General features: G+C 44.5%; 1 protein-coding gene across 1 annotated transcript in view; it reads left to right on the top strand.

The window, feature by feature from the left end:
• il16 (interleukin 16) overlaps nt 1–22187 on the top strand; it is a 236540-nt gene that overhangs the window by 130340 nt on the left and 84013 nt on the right. The window contains 2 exon segments of the mRNA XM_034184100.1: nt 3601–3718; nt 19839–19971. Coding sequence (XP_034039991.1) covers nt 3601–3718; nt 19839–19971 — 251 coding nt within the window.

Below are 22187 nucleotides of genomic sequence, written 5' to 3'. Positions count from 1 at the left end.
TTTTTTATAGAGCAACAAACTCTTTTTCCAGGCTAAGTGAAGATCTTCTAAATTAGTGAGACGCCATTTCCTCTCCAACTTACGGGTTATCTGCTTTAAGCTACGAGTTTGTGAGTTATACCACGGAGTCAGACACTTCTGATTTAAAGCTCTCTTTTTCAGAGGAGCTACAGCATCCAAAGTTGTCTTCAATGAGGATGTAAAACTATTGACGAGATACTCTAACTCCCTTACAGAGTTTAGGTAGCTACTCTGCTCTGTGTTGGTATATGACATTAGAGAACATAAAGAAGGAATCATATCCTTAAACCTAGTTACAGCGCTTTCTGAAAGACTTCTAGTGTAATGAAACTTATTCCCCACTGCTGGGTAGTCCATCAGAGTAAATGTAAATGTTATTAAGAAATGATCAGACAGAAGGGAGTTTTCAGGGAATACTGTTAAGTCTTCTATTTCCATACCATAAGTCAGAACAAGATCTAAAATATGATTAAAGTGGTGGGTGGACTCATTTACTTTTTGAGCAAAGCCGATAGAGTCTAATAATAGATTAAATGCAGTGTTGAGGCTGTCATTCTCAGCATCTGTGTGGATGTTAAAATCGCCCACTATAATTATCTTATCTGAGCTAAGCACTAAGTCAGACAAAAGGTCTGAAAATTCACAGAGAAACTCACAGTAACGACCAGGTGGACGATAGATAATAACAAATAAAACTGGTTTTTGGGACTTCCAATTTGGATGGACAAGACTAAGAGACAAGCTTTCAAATGAATTAAAGCTCTGTCTAGGTTTTTGATTAATTAATAAGCTGGAATGGAAGATTGCTGCTAATCCTCCACCCCGGCCCGTGCTACGAGCATTCTGACAGTTAGTGTGACTCGGGGGTGTTGACTCATTTAAACTAACATATTCATCCTGCTGTAACCAGGTTTCTGTTAGGCAGAATAAATCAATACGTTGATCAATTATTATATCATTTACCAACAGGGACTTAGAAGAGAGAGACCTAATGTTTAATAGACCACATTTAACTGTTTTAGTCTGTGGTGCAATTGAAGGTGCTATATTATTTTTTCTTTTGAATTTTTATGCTTAAATAGATTTTGCTGGTTATTGGTGGTCTGGGAGCAGGCACCGTCTCTACGGGGATGGGGTAATGAGGGGATGGCAGGGGGAGAGAAGCTGCAGAGAGGTGTATAAGACCACAGCTCTGCCTCCTGGTCCCAACGCTAGACAGTCACAGTTTGGAGGATCCAAAAAAATTGGCCAGATTTCTAGAAATGAGAGCTGCTCCCTCTAAAGTGGGATGGATGCCGTCTCTCCTAACAAGACCAGGTTTTCCCCAGAAGCTTTGCCAATTATCAATGAAGCCCACCTCATTTTTTGGACACCACTCAGACAGCCAGCAATTCAAGGAGAACATGCGGCTAAACATGTCACTCCCGGTCCGATTGGGGAGGGGCCCAGAGAAAACAACAGAGTCCGACATTGTTTTTGCAAAGTTACACACCGATTTAATGTTAATTTTAGTGACCTCCGATTGGCGTAACCGAGTGTCATTACTGCCGACGTGAATTACAATCTTACCAAATTTACGCTTAGCCTTAGCCAGCAATTTCAAATGTCCTTCGATGTCGCCTGCTCTGGCCCCCGGAAGACAATTGACAATGGTTGCTGGTGTCGCTAACTTCACATTTCTCAAAACAGAGTCGCCAATAACCAGAGTTTGATCCTCGGCGAGTGTATCGTCGAGTGGGGAAAAACGGTTAGAGATGTGAACGGGTTGACGGTGTACACAGGGCTTCTGTTTAGGGCTACGCTTCCTCCTCACAGTCACCCAGTCAGCCTGCTTTCCCGACTGCACGGGATCTGCCAGGGGGGAAGTAACGGCGGCTAAGCTACCTTGATTACCTGTTGATTATGGCTGTTGCTGTTCCAGTTGGGAAGAACACAGAAGAATGGGTGAGTGGAGGATGTGATGAGATGATCATCTGCGTTGAGCGTTCCATTGAAGTTTCTGCTGGTGGGACTGAGAACTGAGGTGCGATGTTTGCCGGGGCTGTCTCAGCTGGTTTAGCAGATGAACATGGAGCATTATCTGAATCCGCTGGCTTGGCTGTAGGCGGCGGCGTGGGACATGTAGTTGTAATGCACGACATCAGAATCTGCCAACATCGCGGCCAGTGGAGGAGCGGTGTGTGCTTCTGCCGAAAGAGGTGAAGCAGCACCGGGAGCAGCTGGCTTCACGTCTGGCCGAGGAGCGGTGCGTGCTTTAGTTGTTTGAGCTGCTGGTTGTGGCAGTGAGAGCGTCGTAGCCACTTCGGCTAGTGCTGTCACTTGATGTGCAGAAGATGTAGCAGGAGGTGGGACGAGCTCTGACACCATGAGCAGTTTTCCTTGCTTCTGAGGTGTGAGTGCTGTGGAAGTCTTGGTGGGTGCGACTATGTGCTGAGGTGTTTTAATCTTTCCTGATGACTCTATAGAGCCTGGAAGAGGCGTGATACACACAAAGGGGTCAGGCAACATAGGAACAGCAGTTCCCGTGGGCGTGGAGATCGAGCTGACTGCTGGTTGGCTCTGAGGTGCACGGAGCTTCCGGGGCGCCAGCACGGGTGTCGGATGAGGCAGTACCAGCTCAGAAGCAGGATTTGGACGTGGATCTGTTTCCCAGGACTGACTGTGCTCCATCAGCTTCCTTGTGGATATCCTCCAAGAAGCAGGAATGGGAGGAGCGCACAGCCGTGGAGGTGCTACCACTTCAGCGGACAGTGTAATGAAGCAGGGTGTGCCTTGACAGGCGTTATTGATGTCTGCTTCAAATAGGAAGTCCATCGGGTCCTCAGCACAGGCAGGCAGCTGACCTTGCTTAAACTGAGTCTTTATGTGGGTTAACTCAGGGAAAGCGGTGACCATTTCAGGTGCAGCGAGGAGAAGTTGATCTAGTGTTCAAAAGATGCGCGGCTTGCTCTGCTTGCCTGGACTGTCCATAAACTCAAAAAATAAGTCCTGAATTTTAAACAAAAACTCTACCATGTTCTGGAATGATGATTCCTCCGTCTGATGAAGACTCATCCCTCAGGTCTTCCCACTCAGCATCATCATCTAGTGGTGAGTGAGAGGATTGCAGATATTACTCAGGGTGCTTTAATCAGTCAGGCAGCCTCTCTGCAGTAAATAAATTGTCCAGCTCCTCATGGTCAGGGAAGAGGCTATAACACTTCCCAAGCCTTATCAAGGTAATCAAATTTCTTTCTCGGGAAGTTGGCGTGGCAGAAACACGTAAAAAAAAAGTGATATCGGCAAATACCTCTTGGATTGCTGACATGTTCAGTTCTGGATCTGAGTTTGCGGCTTCCTGTTCAGTGTTGGATGGTTGGTTCGGTGACGGGTGATTGGTTCGGTGTCATGTGATTGGTTTGGTGCTGTGTAACTGGTTCAGTGTTTGATGATTGGTTCGGTGTCAGGTGATTGGTTTGGTGCCATGAGATTGGTTCAGTGTCGGTTGACTGGTTCAGTGTCGGTTGATTGGTTCGGTGTTGGATGATTGGTTCCGTGGATGTTCTGAGTGATGATTGATGTGCTTGTGTGTTTTCCCAGAAGCTGGTGTTGGTCTGGGTGTTGGACTCTGCTGTGTTCCCTCTGCTGCTGGCTGTTCTGGGATCTACATCCACACTCTCTCTCCTGGATCTGTAGCACAGATGGACGGTCGACTGCGGTAAGAAGAAAACGTGCATCGCAGTAGATTACAGCTGAAAACCTATCATGAATGTTGGTGTGTAACAGAATCCACATCAGGTGACCAGAGCAGAATTTACAGCTCTCCTCTAACTGCTGCCCTGCTGCTGTTTCGTGTCTCTTAGAGTTCAGTTAATTAATTAGTTTAAGGAGTATGACACACGCATGGAAGAGAGTGAGGGAAGCCACCAAGACAACACTCTGTTATGGTGGGGGAGAACATTATGGTGCTTATTACATACAGAGTCTGATGGAGTCTGTTCCATCTGGATCAGCGTGTTATAGTCAGGGACGTCAGGGCTCTTACAGTGTTTCATATAGCAGCACTAGAGGGCACTGGGAGATTATATTATCACACATTTGACCAAACTGCTACAAAGTCTAATGAGGCATCTGAGCTTCTTGGTTGTTGAGCCATACAAAAAGAAAAAGTTTTTTTTTGCTGACCGTATTTTCCTTGAGCTTGACCTTCGCCAAACTATTCCAAAGTCTAATCACCTCTAGATTTATGAATTATGTGAATTCCACAGATCCACAGTCTCTTTTTTAGGTTTTGTGATCTCGGCCGGAGAGATTAAGATGGCTCCAGTAAAAATAGCGGCGGTTCGCGAGTGGTCAGTCCCCGCTTCTCATAAGGAGATGCAGCGATTTATAGGTTTTGCCAATTTCTATCACAAATTCATTCGGGGTTTCAGTACCATTGCAGCTCCTTTACATGCAGCCACCTCGGACCCGGCTGATGGTACTACAGAGCCGGAATCAATTCTACCCTCATCTTGTTTTGTGGCTGCTCTAACCTGGGACATCGAGTCCAAGATAAAGTCGGCAGTAGGACATGCGCCTGTTCCCACAAGATGCCCGCGGGGTAAACTGTTTGTTCCTCCTGCTCTCAGGGGAGAAACCATCCGATGGTGTCATGAAAGCCGGATGTTCTGTCACCCAGGGGTCAAGAAGACCACATTCATAGTTAAACAAAGGTTTTGGTGGCCAGGGTTAATCAAGGATGTCACAGAATATGTGTCTGCTTGTCAGCAATGTGCCGTACACAAATCTTCCAATCGCCCACCTGCTGGCACATTGCAGCCTTTACCAATCCCGACTCGTCCCTGAACGCATATAGCGATGGATTTTGTAACCGGGTTTCTTCCCTCTAAGGGATGTACTGCTGTCCTGACGGTGGATCGCCTCTCTAAGATGGTTCACTTTATTCCATTGAGCAAGCTACCATTGGCTAAAGAAACTGCCGAAATCATGCTAAATCAGATTCTTAGATTGCACGGGTTACCACAGGACATAGTGCCAGACATAGTGTCCTCAATTCCTGTCCCATTTTTGGAGGGAGTTTTGCCGGTTCCTTGGGGTCTCATCCAGCTTAACCTCGGGCTACCATCTGCAGGCCAGTTGGCAGGTGGAACGGTTAAACCAAGAATTGGAAAAGGGGCTTTGGTTACTCGCGTCATGGCACCCCGCATCCTGGTCTGACCAACTCCCCTGGATTGAGCTTGCCCATAACAGTTTGCCCTCAGTGTCCACTGGTTACTCCCCTTTTCATGTGGTATTTGGTCACCAGCCTGCCCTGTTTCCCTCATTTGATCACAACTCCCCAGTTCTGTCAGCACTTAGTCTGATCCTTCGGTGCCGCAGGACCTGGCAGTGGGCACAGCAGTTCTGTTGCATTCCACAGAGTCCTATAAGGCCTCTGCGGATCATAGAAGGTCCTCTGCCCCGTCTTACATCCCAGGCCAGAAAGTATGGCTCTTGACACACCACCTTACCCTTAGGGGTGTGCCCAATAACTGGCTCCTAGATTCGTCAGCCCATTTTCTATTTCCAAGGTCATGAATCCCGTTTCTGTTCATCTTCGTCTCCCCCGGTCCATGCGGGTCCATCCCACATTTCATGTCATCAGTGTCAAACCTGTCCAGTCCAGTGTTTTGTGCCCTCCTACCATTCCCCCACCGTCCGCCTGGTGTGTGGATGGTGGCCTGGTTTTCTCTGTGCATCGGCTCCTGGCTTCTCGGCATTGTGGCCGCGGTTTTCAGTACCTGGTCGATTGGGAGTGTTATGGCCCCAAGGAGCGGTCGTGGGTTCCCTCCCGCTTTATTCTGGACCCCGGACTTGTCCGCGACTTTCATGCCACTCACCCTGATTCTCCTGGGCCGTCTGGGGTCAGCCGTGGCGGGGGGGACCGCGCTTCGGGGTTTGATTAGTGTTTATCTGATTGTTTTTTTTTTCTCCGTTTAACTGTGTTCTTGTTTTACTTTTTTCCTGTGTTGGGTTGTCTGTCTCTCTGGGATGTGGGCGTGTCTCTCTCTCTCTCTCTCTCCCTGACCATGCCCTCTTTCTGGTGCCTTCTGCGCACACCTGTCTCTTTGCTGCTCATTATCTGGAGATATATATATATATATATATATATAGCTCATGTTGCTTTGCTTCTTTGGCAGATTGATGCGCCCTGTGTCTTCATTTCTGTCTTTGATTCTCGTGTCCATTGTCCTGCCTGCTTCAGTGTGTTTTCAACCTCCAGCCTGTTCACTCTGTCCTTGTTTAAACATGATGCGTATTATACTTTGCTGTGTTTTTGGGACTGCCTGTCCGTGTACCGACCTGTGCTTCCCACCTCACTAAAGTCTTGCTTCAACCAGAACTGCCTAATTGAGTCTTGAATTTGTCTCCAGACAGAATCACCTGTCGTATATATAAAATGACAAACGCAGCATAATTGTACTGAAACTACAAATAGAACTCAATACCACTAAGTTTTGAATTGAAGGAACACTGCACAAATCCCAATACACTAAAAGTCCAAGACAAGTACCAAGGATGGTTCGCAACATATGCAGGTGTCCAGGGGAACATCAGTGTGAGGTAGTGGTTCAGTCAGTGTGACGCAGTTAATTCAGTGTGATGCAGTTTGGAGTTCGGAGAGTGTGACGCAGTCCAGCAGCAGCGGCACTGTTGAGCTTCGGCGGCGTAACTGACGAAGTAGCAGCAGTGGACCTGACGGACTTCAACGGCAAAGCTTTCCAGCAGCAGTAGCTGAACTGACAGGCCTCGACAGCAGAGCTGATGTGTGCCGACGGCGGAGCTTTCTAGCAGCAGCAGCTGAACTGACAGGCCTCGACAGCAGAGCTGATGTGTGCCGACGGCGGAGCTTTCTAGCAGCAGCAGCTGAACTGACAGGCCTCGACGGTGGTCGGACGGACACCACGGTCGGACGGTGTAGATGCTGCCTGTAAGATAAAATGTCTTTTCTTCCAAATTGTTCAGTATGCCAAAAAAAAAAAAAAAAAAAAAAAAAAAAAAAAGCCATTAGCAGTGAAGACTTGAATGAGCTCAAACTCTCCTTAAATTTCATGTTGGAGGAACTCAGCGGAGTGGTGAAAAAACAAACTGAACTGCTTGGTTTATTGAAGGAGGTTCCTGATCTTAAGAGAATTTTACAGGAGAAAGACGTTAAAATTAGAACACTGGAAAACCGTGTAGATGAACTGGAGCAACACATGAGGATGGAGGAGGTAATTGTGTCTGGACTAAACATTAATCATCGGACATATGCCAGGGCTGCAGCGGTGCCGGTGACGTAGAGGTCACGCAGGAAGAAACTCACTCCCTGGAGCAACAGGTCATTCACTTTTTTCCTCCAAGGACATCCTCATTAATAGTACTGATATTCAGACTGCCATTCAGTCTCATGAAAAGACAAAAAAGTCGAAACCGGTTATTATTATCCAGTTCGCGAACAGGAGGTTTAAGAATTATTTGTTAAAGCAATCAAAAAAGTTGAAAGGAACCGATGTGTACGTAAATGAACATCTGACAAAGAAAAATGCGGAGATTGCAGGACAAGCCAGAGTTTTTTGAAAACAGAAAAAATTCAAGCGACCTGGACCAGAAATTGTAAAGTATGGATTAAATTAAATGGCACTCCGGAGGTTGCGAAAGTCCTAATGATACGAGAGCTTTCGAACTTGGATCATTTTAAGTGACTGCTCCTCAAGGAGGAAAATGTCTTTTCTGGTTATTTATCACTTATTTGGAGGGTTTTTCGTTTTGATTTTTGTTTTCTTTTCCCTTTGAGTGAGACAACATTTGAGAAAACTTATATCATGTACTGGTTTATTTCAAACAGTCAGACTTTATTTAGCCGCAATTTTGGTTTGTGGATTACAACTTTTTTATGATGTCAATTGATTCTTTCCAGTTTACCTCTGCACAGGAGCTTGACCTAAAAACATTTGATTACTCTGAACATAAATCTCATAATATTGAATATAAAATAGATCCGGATTCTTTTTTTTCTCAAAAATATTACTCACCACTGTAATTACTTCACTGAGGAACAATTTAAGAACTGTTCCATGATAAACGGGTCATTCTCCATTATACATTTCAACAGTAGAAGTTTTTCTACAAACTTGTTTAAAAATCAGGATTGTTTAAAAATGTCAATAAACATTTTTCTGTTATTGCGGTTACTGAGACATGGTTGAGCGATGAATACATGGACACTGTACAGCTTGAGGGTTATGATTTTTTTTTTGCTATAAATAGGATGAATAAATGGTGCAGTGGTGTGGCACTTTACGTTGGTTTGAGTTATTGTGAAATTGTTAACGGTATGTCCTTTTCTCTTGAAAATATCATGGAATGTGTTACAGTGGAAATTAAATGTGAAAAATCAAAAAACATAATTATAAGCTGCTTTTATAGAGCACCTGGATCAAACATAAATTTTGTTGTGGATAAATTTACAACACTTTAAAAAATAATAAGCTTTTGTTTATCTGTGGAGACTGTTATATGGCTGGGGGGGCCTGGCTGCCGGTTTGTTTGTCTTTTTTTTGTTTTGTTTGTTTTTTTTTTTCCTTTGTTTCTTTTGTTTCACATCCCAAGGGTTGGATGGTACGGTCCCCTGGGGGGTGATGGGGTGGTCTTTGGGTTGTTTTTTCTCTTTGTTTTTTGTTGTGCCCTCTCTTCTCCTCTGACTCCAGCCGGGTGTGCCGTAGTGTCGGCATTGCTGGAGGGGTGCAGTTAGGTTGTGCTGGGCGTTTCCCAGGTAGCCTCTGCACCCGGGAGGGGAGGGGGGGGGGGGTTTGGGGTTTTTTTTGTTTTCCCTCCCCCAGTTTCCGCCCTCAGGGTTTGACTGTGGTGTCCTCTGGGGGGGAACGGGCGTTGGGTCCATCTAGCCGTGGACGGCCGGGGCTGGGTCCATTAGTCATGCGGGGAGGCGTCTCCTGGGGTTGACGAGTGGTCCTCTGGGGGGCGCTGGTGGTCCCCGTGGGTGACGTTGGATTCCAGAGGGACCTCGGCCGTGGTTATTACTCCTGGAGCTGGCGGGTGGCCCTCTGGGGGGTGTTGGTCCCTACGTGTCGTTTGGGGGGGAGGAGGGGGGGGGTATTTTGGCATTTGTTTGTGAGCTTAAATTTGGATTGTTTTTCTTTTCTCCCCTTCCCTGGGGTTTGATGGGACGGTCCCCTGGGGCGGGGGGGATGTTTTGGTTGTTTTGTTTTCTGACTACTCACACATGTTTGGTTAAAGGCTGACCGCACAGGTGTAGGAACTCCTGGCCACACCTGTGCTGAGACTGTCAAACAAGGGCAAAGATGCAGCCAGTTCAACCAGTCTGTTGGAGGACGAACGCAGACGCGGTTTCCAGCCATGGTCCCTGGAGGGGGGGTGTTTCTCCTGGGCCAGGTGTGTGTGGTCGCCGGGAGGCTTCCCGTGAGGGTGGGGTACTGTTATATGGCTGGGGGGGCCTGGCTGCCGGTTTGTTTGTCTTTTTGTTTTCCTCCCAGGTGGCGTGCATTTGGGACTGAGTGGCTGTGTTGCTGAGGCTGTCAGGACCTCACCCTGATCACCTGCGACTCGTCAGGACTCACAGCTGAGGTGCATCTGGATGGATTGGAGCATGTTGGCATTTAAGACTGGAGTGCACAGTGTGTATTGGCCAGAGACTCGACCTTGTGACCAGACGGGTGAGATCGTCGTCTTGGGAGCCATCTCATCAGCAGCGGACGCTGAGAATGTCCAGGTTTGATGCACGGTCTGTGAAAGAGGAGGGGGTGAGGTCTCACGCTCGTCAGCACACTTCCTGAGGTACGTTGGATTTTGTGACTAACAGTTATACAGTCAGTAAATGTGGTGTCCCTCACACCTTATTGTATTGAGCTGTATGTTAGTCATGTATCAGCTTCCACTGCGGTGGAGTTTTGTGAACGGGATGTTCCATGCCTGCAGGTTGGGAAGCTGATCAGTAATCAAGCCAGGAAGTGTTTGCTGTTTGTACACCTTTAAGTGTTCTGTGTGTAGAGTGTGGACTCACATAATGGTTCCTTCTTTCACAGACTCGGTTGTTGCGGCCACCTGGGGGGTGTCGGCGGGGTCCTTGGGTCCGAAACAGCTTCTGGCTCCGGACCGTTAGCGCTGCTGGGAGCGCACCACGCCAGGCCGCACCTTTCTGTTATTACATTTTCACTGTTATGTATTAAATTCAGTTAGCCTTTGTACCGTGCTCTGCTTATTTCATACTGGGTCCTTCAAACGCTGGTCGGTTCTCCGAGCTGCGTTCCGACACATAACAGTAGTCTCTGGCCAAACATCACGGACCCAGCGTTAGCAGAGACGGTAACGCGCCGGGAAGGCGGCAGCAGACGTTCGGTGGTTATCCGGATCAGTTGCGGGGCTCTCCGCCCGGAAGGTGCGTGTTTGAAACCCATTACTGGATACTAATTTGTGCTCTCTTGCAGCCATGTTCCTGTGTTGTGCCTTATCCGTGGGTCGTGGTGGAGTGTGACTGGCGACGGCTTTGCGTCACACTCCGACCGGATAAGAGGTGTAAACGGGAGCTGCAAGAGTGCGTTTGTAATGGGTTCACGCGCACGGCGGAGCTCTGTTAGCACGGGTCGCTGGGCTTCCTGTGTTACAGTCATAGCCCCGTTTCCCCGGAGAAAGGTAACTACTGCGTCTGTTGTATCAGCTCCGGCGTTATTTAGTTGAGCACATTTTGGTTGTGTGTTGCACTCAGCTGTGCACACAAAAGCAGCTCGTTTGTTTTTTTCTGTCGCCCAAGGGGTTTTTTCATTTTTAGCACTCTGGTTCCCCCTTGTGGTGACTGAATCACGTTACCGTCAAGCTCTTGAGTAGGAACAGGTGTGTTCCATTTGGTTGAGCTTGACGGTATAACTCACTGATTTGTTTTGTGTTAGTTCATTTTGTGTGGGTGTTTTTTGAGTTGGTTTTTGTGTGGGCTTTTCTTTTTTGTTGTCCACTATTTGTCTGGGGGTGTGACCCTGTAGCCTTTGCAAAAAACAAAAAAAACACAAAGAGAACAGGGACCCAAACAACTGTGTGTTGGTCTGTTTTTTTTTTCCTTTGTTTCTTTTTGTTTCACATCCCCAGGGTTGGATGGTACGGTCCCCTGGGGGGTGATGGGGTGGTCTTTGGGTTGTTTTTTCTCTTTGTTTTTTGTTATGCCCTCTCTTCTCCTCTGACTCCAGCCGGGTGTGCCGTAGTGTCGGCATTGCTGGAGGGGTGCAGTTAGGTTGTGCTGGGCATTTCCCAGGTAGCCTCTGCACCCGGGAGGGGAGGGGGGGGGGGTTTGGGGTTTTTTTTGTTTTCCCTCCCCCAGTTTCCGCCCTCAGGGTTTGACTGTGGTGTCCTCTGGGGGGGAACGGGCGTTGGGTCCATCTAGCCGTGGACGGCCGGGGCTGGGTCCATTAGTCATGCGGGGAGGCGTCTCCTGGGGTTGACGAGTGGTCCTCTGGGGGGCGCTGGTGGTCCCCGTGGGTGACGTTGGATTCCAGAGGGACCTCGGCCGTGGTTATTACTCCTGGAGCTGGCGGGTGGCCCTCTGGGGGGTGTTGGTCCCTACGTGTCGTTTGGGGGGGGGGAGGGGGGGGGTATTTTGGCATTTGTTTGTGAGCTTAAATTTGGATTGTTTTTCTTTTCTCCCCTTCCCTGGGGTTTGATGGGACGGTCCCCTGGGGCGGGGGGGATGTTTTGGTTGTTTTGTTTTCTGACTACTCACACATGTTTGGTTAAAGGCTGACCGCACAGGTGTAGGAACTCCTGGCCACACCTGTGCTGAGACTGTCAAACAAGGGCAAAGATGCAGCCAGTTCAACCAGTCTGTTGGAGGACGAACGCAGACGCGGTTTCCAGCCATGGTCCCTGGAGGGGGGGTGTTTCTCCTGGGCCAGGTGTGTGTGGTCGCCGGGAGGCTTCCCGTGAGGGTGGGGTACTGTTATATGGCTGGGGGGGCCTGGCTGCCGGTTTGTTTGTCTTTTTGTTTTCCTCCCAGGTGGCGTGCATTTGGGACTGAGTGGCTGTGTTGCTGAGGCTGTCAGGACCTCACCCTGATCACCTGCGACTCGTCAGGACTCACAGCTGAGGTGCATCTGGATGGATTGGAGCATGTTGGCATTTAAGACTGGAGTGCACAGTGTGTATTGGCCAGAGACTCGACCTTGTGACCAGACGGGTGAGATCGTCGTCTTGGGAGCCATCTCATCAGCAGCGGACGCTGAGAATGTCCAGGTTTGATGCACGGTCTGTGAAAGAGGAGGGGGTGAGGTCTCACGCTCGTCAGCACACTTCCTGAGGTACGTTGGATTTTGTGACTAACAGTTATACAGTCAGTAAATGTGGTGTCCCTCACACCTTATTGTATTGAGCTGTATGTTAGTCATGTATCAGCTTCCACTGCGGTGGAGTTTTGTGAACGGGATGTTCCATGCCTGCAGGTTGGGAAGCTGATCAGTAATCAAGCCAGGAAGTGTTTGCTGTTTGTACACCTTTAAGTGTTCTGTGTGTAGAGTGTGGACTCACATAATGGTTCCTTCTTTCACAGACTCGGTTGTTGCGGCCACCTGGGGGGTGTCGGCGGGGTCCTTGGGTCCGAAACAGCTTCTGGCTCCGGACCGTTAGCGCTGCTGGGAGCGCACCACGCCAGGCCGCACCTTTCTGTTATTACATTTTCACTGTTATGTATTAAATTCAGTTAGCCTTTGTACCGTGCTCTGCTTATTTCATACTGGGTCCTTCAAACGCTGGTCGGTTCTCCGAGCTGCGTTCCGACACATAACAGAGACTTTAAAATAGATTTCCTAAATCCTCATAGTCAATTACATATAGATGAATTTATAAATTATATCAATCAATTCAATCAATTTTATTTATATAGCGCCAAATCACAACAAACAGTTGCCTCAAGGCGCGTTATATTGTAAGGCAAGGCCATACAATAATTAAGTAAAAACCCCAATGGTCAAAACGACCCCCTGTGAGCAAGCACTTGGCGACAGTGGGAAAAAAAAACTCCCTTTTAACAGGAAGAAACCTCCAGCAGAACCAGGCTCAGGGAGGGGCAGTCTTCTGCTGGGACTGGTTGGGGCTGAGGGAGAATACCAGGAAAAAGACATGCTGTGGAGGGGAGCAGAGATCAATCACTAATGATTAAATGCAGAGTGGTGCATACAGAGCAAAAAGAGAAAGAAACACTCAGTGCATCATGGGAACCCCCCAGCAGTCTAAGTCCATAGCAGCATAACTAAGGGATGGTTCAGGGTCACCTGATCCAGCCCTAACTATAAGCTTTAGCAAAAAGGAAAGTTTTAAGCCTAATCTTAAAAGTAGAGAGGGTGTCTGTCTCCCTGATCCGAATTGGGAGCTGGTTCCGCAGGAGAGGAGCCTGAAAGCTGAAGGCTCTGCCTCCCATTCTACTCTTACAAACCCGAGGAACTACAAGTAAGCCTGCAGTCTGAGAGCAAAGCACTCTATTGGGGTGATATGGTACTATGAGGTCCCTAAGATAAGAAGGGACCTGATTATTCAAAACCTTATAAGTAAGAAGAAGAATTTTAAATTCTATTCTAGAATTAACAGGAAGCCAATGAAGAGAGGCCAATATGGGTGAGATATGCTCTCTCCTTCTAGTCCCCGTCAGTACTCTAGCTGCAGCATTTTGAATTAACTGAAGGCTTTTCAGGGAACTTTTAGGACAACCTGATAATAATGAATTACAATAGTCCAGCCTAGAGGAAATAAATGCATGAATTAGTTTTTCAGCATCACTCTGAGACAAGGCCTTTCTAATTTTAGAGATATTGCATAAATGCAAAAAAGCAGTCTTACATATTTGTTTAATATGCGCTTTGAATGACATATCCTGATCAAAAATGACTCCAAGATTTCTCACAGTATTACTAGATGTCAGGGTAATGCCATCCAGAGTAAGGATCTGGTTAGACACCATGTTTCTAAGATTTGTGGGGCCAAGTACAATAACTTCAGTTTTATCTGAGTTTAAAAGCAGGAAATTAGAGGTCATCCATGTCCTTATGTCTGTAAGACAATCCTGCAGTTTAGCTAATTGGTGTGTGTCCTCTGGCTTCATGGATAGATAAAGCTGGGTATCATCTGCGTAACAATGAAAATGTAAGCAATGCCGTCTAATAATACTGCCTAAGGGAAGCATGTATAAAGTGAATAAAATTGGTCCTAGCACAGAACCTTGTGGAACTCCATAATTAACCTTAGTCTGTGAATAAGATTCCCCATTTACATGAACAAATTGTAATCTATTAGATAAATATGATTCAAACCACCGCAGCGCAGTGCCTTTAATACCTATGGCATGCTCTAATCTCTGTAATAAAATTTTATGGTCAACAGTATCAAAAGCAGCACTGAGGTCTAACAGAACAAGCACAGAGATGAGTCCACTGTCTGAGGCCATAAGAAGATCATTTGTAACCTTCACTAATGCTGTTTCTGTACTATGATGAATTCTAAAACCTGACTGAAACTCTTCAAATAGACCATTCCTCTGCAGATGATCAGTTAGCTGTTTTACAACTACCCTTTCAAGAATTTTTGAGAGAAAAGGAAGGTTGGAGATTGGCCTATAATTAGCTAAGATAGCTGGGTCAAGTGATGGCTTTTTAAGTAATGGTTTAATTGCTGTCACCTTAAAAGCCTGTGGTACATAGCCAACTAATAAAGATAGATTGATCATATTTAAGATCGAAGCAATAAATAATGGTAGGGCTTCCTTGAGCAGCCTGGTAGGAATGGGGTCTAATAGACATGTTGATGGTTTGGATGAAGTAACTAATGAAAATAACTCAGACAGAACAATCTGAGAGAAAGAGTCTAACCAAATACCGGCATCACTGAAAGCAGCCAAAGATAACGATACGTCTTTGGGATGGTTATGAGTAATTTTTTCTCTAATAGTTAAAATTTTATTAGCAAAGAAAGTCATGAAGTCATTACTAGTTAAAGTTAAAGGAATACTCGGCTCAATAGAGCTCTGACTCTTTGTCAGCCTGGCTACAGTGCTGAAAAGAAACCTGGGGTTGTTCTTATTTTCTTCAATTAGTGATGAGTAGTAAGATGTCCTAGCTTTACGGAGGGCTTTTTTATAGAGCAACAGACTCTTTTTCCAGGCTAAGTGAAGATCTTCTAAATTAGTGAGATGCCACTTCCTCTCCAACTTACGGGTTATCTGCTTTAAGCTGCGAGTTTGTGAGTTATACCACGGAGTCAGGCACTTCTGATTTAAAGCTCTCTTTTTCAGAGGAGCTACAGCATCCAAAGTTGTCTTCAATGAGGATGTAAAACTGTTGACGAGATACTCTATCTCACTTACAGAGTTTAGGTAGCTACTCTGCACTGTGTTGGTATATGGCATTAGGGAACATAAAGAAGGAAACATATCCTTAAACCTAGTTACAGCGCTTTCTGAAAGACTTCTAGTGTAATGAAACTTATTCCCCACTGCTGGGTAGTCCATCAGAGTAAATGTAAATGTTATTAAGAAATGATCAGACAGAAGGGAGTTTTCAGGGAATACTGTTAAGTCTTCTATTTCCATACCATAAGTCAGAACAAGATCTAAGATATGATTAAAGTGGTGGGTGGACTCATTTACATTTTGAGCAAAGCCAATTGAGTCTAATAATAGATTAAATGCAGTGTTGAGGCTGTCATTCTCAGCATCTGTGTGGATGTTAAAATCGCCCACTATAATTATCTTATCTGAGCTAAGCACTAAGTCAGACAAAAGTTCTGAAAATTCACAGGGAAACTCACAGTAACGACCAGGAGGACGATATATAACAACAAATAAAACTGTTTTTTGGGACTTCCAATTTGGATGGACAAGACTAAGAGTGAAGCTTTCAAATGAATTAAAGCTCTGTCTGGGTTTTTGATTAATTAATAAGCTGGAATGGAAGATTGCTGCTAATCCTCTGCCTCGGCCCGTGCTATGAGCATTCTGGCAGTTAGTGTGACTCGGGGGTGTTGACTCATTTAAACTAACATATTCATCCTGCTGTAACCAGGTTTCTGTAAGGCAGAATAAATCAATATGTTGATCAATTATTATATCATTTACTAACAGGGACTTAGAAGAGAGAGACCTAATGTTTAATAGACCACATTTAACTGTTTTAGTCTGTGGTGCAGTTGAAGGTGCTATATTATTTTTTCTTTTTGAATTTTTATGCTTAAATAGATTTTTGCTGGTTATTGGTAGTCTGGGAGCAGGCACCATCTCTACGGGGATGGGGTAATGAGGGGATGGCAGGGGGAGAGAAGCTGCAGAGAGGTGTGTAAGACTACAACTCTGCTTCCTGGTCCCAACCCTGGATAGTCACGGTTTGGAGGATTCAAGAAAATTGTCCAGATTTCTAGAAATGAGAGCTGCTCCATCCAAAGTGGGATGGATGCCGTCTCTCCTAACAAGACCAAGTTTTCCCTAGAAGCTTTGCCAATTATCTATGAAGCCCACCTCATTTTTTGGACACCACTCAGACAGCCAGCAATTCAAGGAGAACATGCGGCTAAACATGTCACTCCCGGTCTGATTGGGAAGGGGCCCAGAGAAAACTACAGAGTCCGACATTGTTTTTGCAAAGTTACACACCGATTCAATGTTAATTATATATAAATTCTGTGTTTTGTATGGGATTGTATGCAGCGATTACTCATTCAGCTAGTATAACTAGGAATATATCAACACTTATTGATAATATATTGGCAAATATTACAGTGGGAAATATAATGAGTGGACTACTCATTGGTGATATCAGTGACCATTTGCCTGTTTTTGTTGCTTTGATTTCATTAGTTGATACAACTGACCATAGTAATGTTACGAACTTCACAAGGAAATTAACAATGGAAGCTATGGAAAATCTTAGAATGGATTTATTACGTCAAAACTGGATTGACATTTATATTGAGGATGTAGATCAATCCTACGAATCATTCATTTCTATTATTTCCAAATTATTTGATAAACATTGTCCTTTGTGTCAATAGTTGGAAATAAGAAAAATATTGATAAACCTTGAATCACCAAGGGACTTCAGAATGCATGTAAAAAGATTTTTTTTTGTACAAGCAGTGTCTGAAATTTAGAACAAATGAAGCTGAGAGAAGATATAAGACATATAAAAACAAACTAATTAACATTATGCGATTGTGTAAAAGGTAGTACTACAGTGATTTACTGGAAAAAATAAAACGAATATAAAGAGTACTTGGAAGTTTTTAAATGAAATCATAATTAAGCGAAAAGTTGTTAAAGAATATCCTGCTTATTTTATACAAATACTGTCAAAATTATTAAAGAAAAGAAAGCTATAGCAGATCATTTTAATGGTTATTTTGTTAACGTGGGTAAAAATTTAGCAAATACAATTGTCTCTTCTAAAACGTGCTCTTTGGATTACAGCAAACCAATTAAAACAGTTCAGTATTCAATGTTTTTTAAAGGAACAGATGAAAAAGAGATTATTGACTTAGTTGGTTAAGGCGCTTGGGCTGGAGACCAGAAGATCCTCGGTACAAATCCCAACCTGAGTGGAAAATCACTAACGGCACTGCTTATGTCATTACAATTCACCCTATTGAGGTTTTAAATCCCACAAACTCTCGCAAAACTTCGGCAAGTTTGCCGCTCTGTGAGATGTCATTAACACTGAGAAATGCATTGAGAGAGTCTTATAAGGCTGCAATTTAACCACTGCACATGGACTACAGCATTAACATTGCAACATAAAACTCTTATATTGTCCCTAAAACTCTTGTGAATCTATTATCTGGGTTTCTAGATGTTGTTATTGTGTTTGTTTTATGAACATGCGAGAAGCTCAGGTTGTTTCTCTGTTATTTTCAATGGGAATTGCCGTGAGATGCGATCGCTTCCTGTTCATGTCATTCTGCGGGAAAGTGAAGTTTGCCCTGATTATTGTCCTTTACAGCACTGTTTATCCTGTTTGTTCCAGAGTAATATATATAAGATGTCTAAAATTTGGTTTGTGTTTATGAAGATCCACGCAGATTAAAAGTAGCAGACACGGATTATTTGGAATATTTGTTTTGCAAGTTTTCGGGGTCTCATGCATGCAGCCACTTAATAACGTGATGAAAGCATAAAAAATTACATTTTGGTAGTATAATGTTCATTTGCAATTGTCGTTATGTGGATTCTCTACTTTGTTTAGACTGCAGCAACTCTCTGGCACGCAAGGGATTAAGAGATATCTCAATAGGGTGAATAGCAACCGATGTGATGAGACTAAAAATGAGGATTGTCACACGGACAAACAGATCAGATCTGATCACTGCTACATATAATGTGGACAGTCAATCAGTGAGACCAGATTTGAATCAAATAAAGTTGTGCTCAAAAGTTTACATACCCTGGAATTTTTTTTAATTTTCTGGCCATTTTTTCAGAGAATATGAGTAATAACACAAAAACTTTATTTCCACTCATGGTTAGTGGTTGTGTGAAGCCATTTATTGTTAAACAACCGTGTTTACTCTTTTTGTAATCACAATGACAACAGAGACTACCCAAATGATGACTACCTTGGGAGAATGAACCCTGGCGGTCGTGCCCACGTGCCTGAAATGATGCCATGGGATCACATGCGCAGTCCGGGGATCCCTTATACTCCAAAACACCCTTTAAATTCGACACCTCCCAAAAAAAGGCCACCACCCATGGGTGGACACTGACAACAATCCGAGCAGTGACCAATTGCTGTTTCTTGACTCCCTTATTGGATGTACCACGTAAAGAATTAAAACAGAGGTTAAACTGTTCACAAAAACTTTTAAACAATGGAAGGGATGGCAGGCTTCCTGTGGGGTCCATTCTGGCCAGTTGATCTGTTACAGTTTAGAACCCTGGAACTCAAGGAACTGGACCCCAGAATGCAGATGCCAAATGAGGAGAAATACGGGGCAAAACAAGGTGTTTATTTTACAGATCTCAGGGGGAAAAAAAAAATAAGGTGATATTAAACAATCTCAACAATTCCAAAAATGCTTCTCAGACTAACAGGGAGGTGATGTGTAAAACAGAGGAGATCAAAAACTCAAAGAGCTCTGCAAAAGACAGAGAAACTAAAAATGCGATTACAAAAAACCAACTGTCAAAACTTGACAGCGAGGGAAATACGTAATTCTGAAGATCAGACATTCAGTGAAGCTGGAACCAGCAGAGTGACAAAGGGATCAGAAAGGTGAACAAATAGAGCTGCTTCTCTCAGACAGACAAGTGGCAAAATGATCGACTGGCAACCAGTCATGATCATGGTCCTACATTTGCATGACAGCACACAGGATCAACCACACACACACATTCACACCTACTCAGGCACACGCACACACATTCTCACAGAACATGGGAAGAAGAGGCAAGACAGAGAAACCATGGGGATGGAACAACACACTGAAAATAACCCAAAACAATCCAGCAGAACCGAACCACAACATCTAGTCTCAATGATTGACTTTCCACATTATATGTAGCAGCGATCAGATCTTCTGTGTCTGTGTGACAATCCTTATTTTCAGTATCATCACATCGATTGCTATGTAATGACGTAGCACCCAGTGGGGCATGCAGGCGGGTAGCCAGTACTGTACATATCTTTGTGGGCAGTGCTTTTTCCCCAAAACAACAAATTATTGTTTTTTTTTTGTTTGTTTGGGTTTTTTACTGATTTGCTTGTAATCATTGTCTTTGTCTTCCAATATATTTCTTAATTCTAAATTCTTCACTTTCCCATCAGGTGTGGGGATGAGATCATTGAGATCAACGACACGGTGGTTTACAGCATGACCCTGAATGATGTCTACACAGTCCTAAGCCAGTGTTCCCCAGGTCCAGTCCACATCATCGTTAGTCGACACTCTAATCCCAAAGTAGGCAGCTCCTTACTTTTCTCTGCTTTACTTAACCTGTGCTGTGCTACACTGATATAACTCCATGTGGACTCAGGACTACAGGGTCCTCGGAAAGTGTGTTGACCTGAAAACAGCGATTGCAGCACGGGTAACTGCAGCACTCTCTCTGAGACATGAACATGGTACACTTTTTGTTGTACTCTTGGCAAGCACAGGCCTGAGTGTATCTTGCTATTTGGTATTAAGACGTTATATTTGGCCTGGATGAATATTTCACAGCATTTAGCCACCACAGCTGCTGAGGACTCTGAGCCTCCTTTGTGGAGTAAATGTGAGGACCTGCCTATGCTGAATGAGGTCAGCTGCATCACCAGTCCTGAGTAGAAATGTGGAAGAATGATCAGTAAGCCATAAGGGTGTAACGGTACATGTATTTCTATTCAACCGTTTTGGTACGGGATGTTCGGTTCAGTACAGGGCTGCATCAAGGGTGAGTTCACGTTGCATGTGTTTACATTCAGTGTTGCCAACTTAGCGACTTTCTCGCTAAATCTGGCGACTTTCCAAATCCTCTTGACGACTTATTTTCTCAAAAGTGACAAATCTAACTACTTTTCCTGGCATTACCAGAGACTTTTCTGTTGTTTGGCGACTGAAAGTGAAAGTTTCTGTTGTCACCGAGTGGCAGCGGATCTCCTCCTCCTCCTCCACTGCCTGCAGCAGCCTTGAAAGCACTGAGCGAAGGGATATCTACAGTCCTCCTCACTCGGACTCGCTCAGCCTACTGATCTCGTTTGCTGCACTGTGATTAGTCCCCAGACTTTGAGAAGCCCTGGCCTTGAGAAGTTATTTTATTTTAATAAGTGATGGCCAATTTTAATGGTACAATAAATAAACAAACCAAGAATCAAGTTATTTGTGGTTCACAATATTTTTAAGGTGGTTTTACTCACTTTTTTGCCTCTTCCACAATGTTTTTGTTTTCAAAACTTTATTTAAGAAGATATATTAACAAACATTAAACAGTTAATAGAAAGAGATAATAAATAAAGGTAATAAAGGTAAAAAATAAATAAAGGGATTCTTTAACATTAATTCTCTTTAATCAATCAATCAATCAATCAATCAATTTTTTTATATAGCGCCAAATCACAACAAACAGTTGCCCCAAGGCGCTTTATATTGTAAGGCAAGGCCATACAATAATTATGTAAAACCCCAACGGTCAAAACGACCCCCTGTGAGCAAGCACTTGGCTACAGTGGGAAGGAAAAACTCCCTTTTAACAGGAAGAAACCTCCAGCAGAACCAGGCTCAGGGAGGGGCAGTCTTCTGCTGGGACTGGTTGGGGCTGAGGGAGAGAACCAGGAAAAAGACATGCTGTGGAGGGGAGCAGAGATCGATCACTAATGATTAAATGCAGAGTGGTGCATACAGAGCAAAAAGAGAAAGAAACAGTGCATCATGGGAACCCCCCAGCAGTCTACGTCTATAGCAGCATAACTAAGGGATGGTTTAGGGTCACCTGATCCAGCCCTAACTATAAGCTTTAGCAAAAAGGAAAGTTTTAAGCCTAATCTTAAAAGTAGAGAGGGTGTCTGTCTCCCTGATCTGAATTGGGAGCTGGTTCCACAGGAGAGGAGCCTGAAAGCTGAAGGCTCTGCCTCCCATTCTACTCTTACAAACCCTAGGAACTATAAGTAAGCCTGCAGTCTGAGAGCGAAGCGCTCTATTGGGGTGATATGGTACTACGAGGTCCCTAAGATAAGATGGGACCTGATTATTCGAAACCTTATAAGTAAGAAGAAGAATTTTAAATTCTATTCTAGAATTAACAGGAAGCCAATGAAGAGAGGCCAATATGGGTGAGATATGCTCTCTCCTTCTAGTCCCCGTCAGTACTCTAGCTGCAGCATTTTGAATTAACTGAAGGCTTTTTAGGGAACTTTTAGGACAACCTGATAATAATGAATTACAATAGTCCAGCCTAGAGGAAATAAATGCATGAATTAGTTTTTCAGCATCACTCTGAGACAAGACCTTTCTAATTTTAGAGATATTGCGTAAATGCAAAAAAGCAGTCCTACATATTTGTTTAATATGCGTATTGAATGTCATATCCTGATCAAAAATGACTCCAAGATTTCTCACAGTATTACTAGAGGTCAGGGTAATGCCATCCAGAGTAAGGATCTGGTTAGACACCATGTTTCTAAGATTTGTGGGGCCAAGTA

The sequence above is a fragment of the Thalassophryne amazonica genome, chromosome 2 (assembly GCF_902500255.1).
Source record: "Thalassophryne amazonica chromosome 2, fThaAma1.1, whole genome shotgun sequence".
NCBI classification, from domain to species: Eukaryota; Metazoa; Chordata; class Actinopteri; order Batrachoidiformes; family Batrachoididae; genus Thalassophryne; species Thalassophryne amazonica.
The sequence above is the reverse complement of the archived record's forward strand: the minus strand, read 5'-3'. Positions and strand labels throughout refer to the sequence as shown.